Source organism: Fulmarus glacialis, unplaced genomic scaffold, assembly GCF_000690835.1.
Source record: "Fulmarus glacialis isolate BGI_N327 unplaced genomic scaffold, ASM69083v1 scaffold17640, whole genome shotgun sequence".
Classification (NCBI taxonomy): domain Eukaryota; kingdom Metazoa; phylum Chordata; class Aves; order Procellariiformes; family Procellariidae; genus Fulmarus; species Fulmarus glacialis.
Window position 1 is genome coordinate 17,758 of NW_009187285.1, and position 2,108 is coordinate 19,865.

At 54.3% G+C, this 2,108-nt stretch overlaps 1 protein-coding gene across 1 annotated transcript in view; it reads right to left on the bottom strand.

The window, feature by feature from the left end:
- Positions 1-1,947, bottom strand: part of TCF25 (transcription factor 25 (basic helix-loop-helix)) — a gene marked incomplete at its 5' end in the record, with an annotated part of 18,432 nt that extends 16,485 nt beyond the window's left edge. The window contains 2 exons of the mRNA XM_009574618.1: positions 1-44; positions 1,668-1,947. The exon at positions 1-44 is cut by the window's left edge and continues 26 nt beyond it. Coding sequence (XP_009572913.1) covers positions 1-44; positions 1,668-1,947 — 324 coding nt within the window. The remainder of the gene's footprint in view (positions 45-1,667) is intronic.
- Between the last annotated feature and the right edge of the window lie 161 nt (positions 1,948-2,108).

The window sequence follows — 2,108 nt, forward strand, 5'->3', positions numbered from 1 at the left end:
TTCCTTTTCTTTTTTTTCTTCCGTGGCTTGTTACTCAAGATGGGCTGCAAAGAGAAACAGAACAGCTGTCAGAGCACGCCCAGGGAGTACAGGGATGAAAGCTCCACCAGGTTTCAAGTTTGTCAGAGAGTAGAAATTAAGACACAAGGAAAAAATGGAGGAAAGCACCAAAGGTTTACAAATGCAAGGGTTAAATCTCAGCTGACTTTCATATCCATGTCCGAGACTACAAAATCAGGCAAGAAACTCTTTAAATACGCCAGGTGTGGAGGAAATGTTTCAGCCCTCCTTCTCTCCCTAGAATAAACTTTATTTCTGTCTTTCTAGTGAGCATGACGGTTTCATCAGTCACTCCGATTTCCACAGAAACCAACAGCTGCCTGAAAGCACCACGTGATACACGCTCCTCTCGCTGCCAACGCAGCTACTTCAGCTCACGATGCTGCGTGGCATTCCCTAAGGCGACAGGCACACTGCTGTCCACACTGGCTCTTCCCCAGGGCAGACAGAGCTAAAAATCACATTTCCAGGATCTACGCAGGTAAAACAGCGAGTAACGGCATTACCAGAACAACCCCACAGCTGATTTCAGAAGCAGGGGAACGTGCAGCCCCAATTTGGCTCTATCAAAGAGTGGGGAAACACCTGCTGAGGGCTCCCACGTTTCTACCTGGGAAGCTCTGAGAGAAGCAGCAGGTGCATCCTGCAGTGCTTACGCAGCAAATTCACCGGGTCAGGGCCCGCTGCAGCCACCGGTCGTGCGGGGACCAACCGAGCAGAGCCCACACCGCACATCCAGAGCATTCCCCAGCCCCTGGGCTGGCTGAGGCCATCAGCACAGCTGGAACACGCACAGACAGTGGTCTTTGCTCCTCTGGCCGCACCGCCTGGCACACAAAACCCGTGGGCACACACCCCAAATGCTGAGCCCTAATGGGTGGGGCCGATCCCCCTCCACTCCCCCCATCCTCATCTCCAGTAAGACACAGGCTAGACTTGCAATGTCAAATTGTTAATTAAAGTGCCCCTTTCCTCATGTGCTTCTGCAAAGAGACACTTCTGAGCTGACACAGACCACAGGAGGGAATCTTAACACAAAACAACAACAAAATGCTCCAGAAAAGAACGAGTTCAGTGTTTAGTTTACATTGCTTGGAGTCTTCACATCATCCACTCCAAAACAAATGCTTCACTGAGCATTTACCCACCAGCCCAGCCCCACGTGCGGTGCAGGGCTCAATTAATTGTGCAGCGGGGAGCAGTGAAGCAATCTCCGTTTCAGAATCCCAGCGTGCTTTCCTTCCTGCGCGCTTTGCCTGACCTCAGCGCTCGTGAGGACGCAGCACAAGGTCTTCCTCAGGAACCTACCCTCTACGGCTGCAAAATCTCCCTGGATCCTAGGCACAAACCCAGCCCTCAGCACCAAACTGCTCATTCTCCTCCAGATCTGGAGCCCTGAGCACCTGGATTTAAGCTCCCTGCGTGAGTCTCTCCCCTGAAGTTCACATTCTCAGCCTCTGACAAAACCCAGGCGCAAGGGAAAAGAAACACACTTGTCTGGCACCACAAAGCTCCTCGGCACACACAGAGGCAGGGAGGTAAGAAACCTTCTCTCTGCACCTCACATGGTGACTGCCATCATCACTAGATTCTTGCGGTTTAGTTACCGTTTGGTCCGGCTGCTCTGCCTCCTCCCCATCTCTCTGCCCGTCGCCTTCAGTCTCTGCAGTTACAGGCCCTTCATTGTTCCCTCCTGCTGCGTCCCGCTCGCTGAGTCGGGCATCCGCTCGCTCCTCCCTGGATGGCGGCTCATCCTCCGACTCCTCGGCGGTGATCTGCGCAAACAGACGAACAAGCTGCAGGAACTGCCGGCGCGGGGCTGCGCTCTGCCCTGTCCTGTGCCCAGGGGACAGAATTCCCCAGGGATCTGATCTGTTCCACTCCCACCTGCAAATGGAAGAGAAAAACATTGCAGAAGCAGCGCAGGGCTCAGCTGCCCGACTGGCTTCTCCAGCAGACGGACGGGGATGACCCCTTATTTCAAGTGTGTCACCCAGCGGGCGCCTGAACAGCCCCGCACCCACCGGCTCGCCGAAGGGGAGCACAGG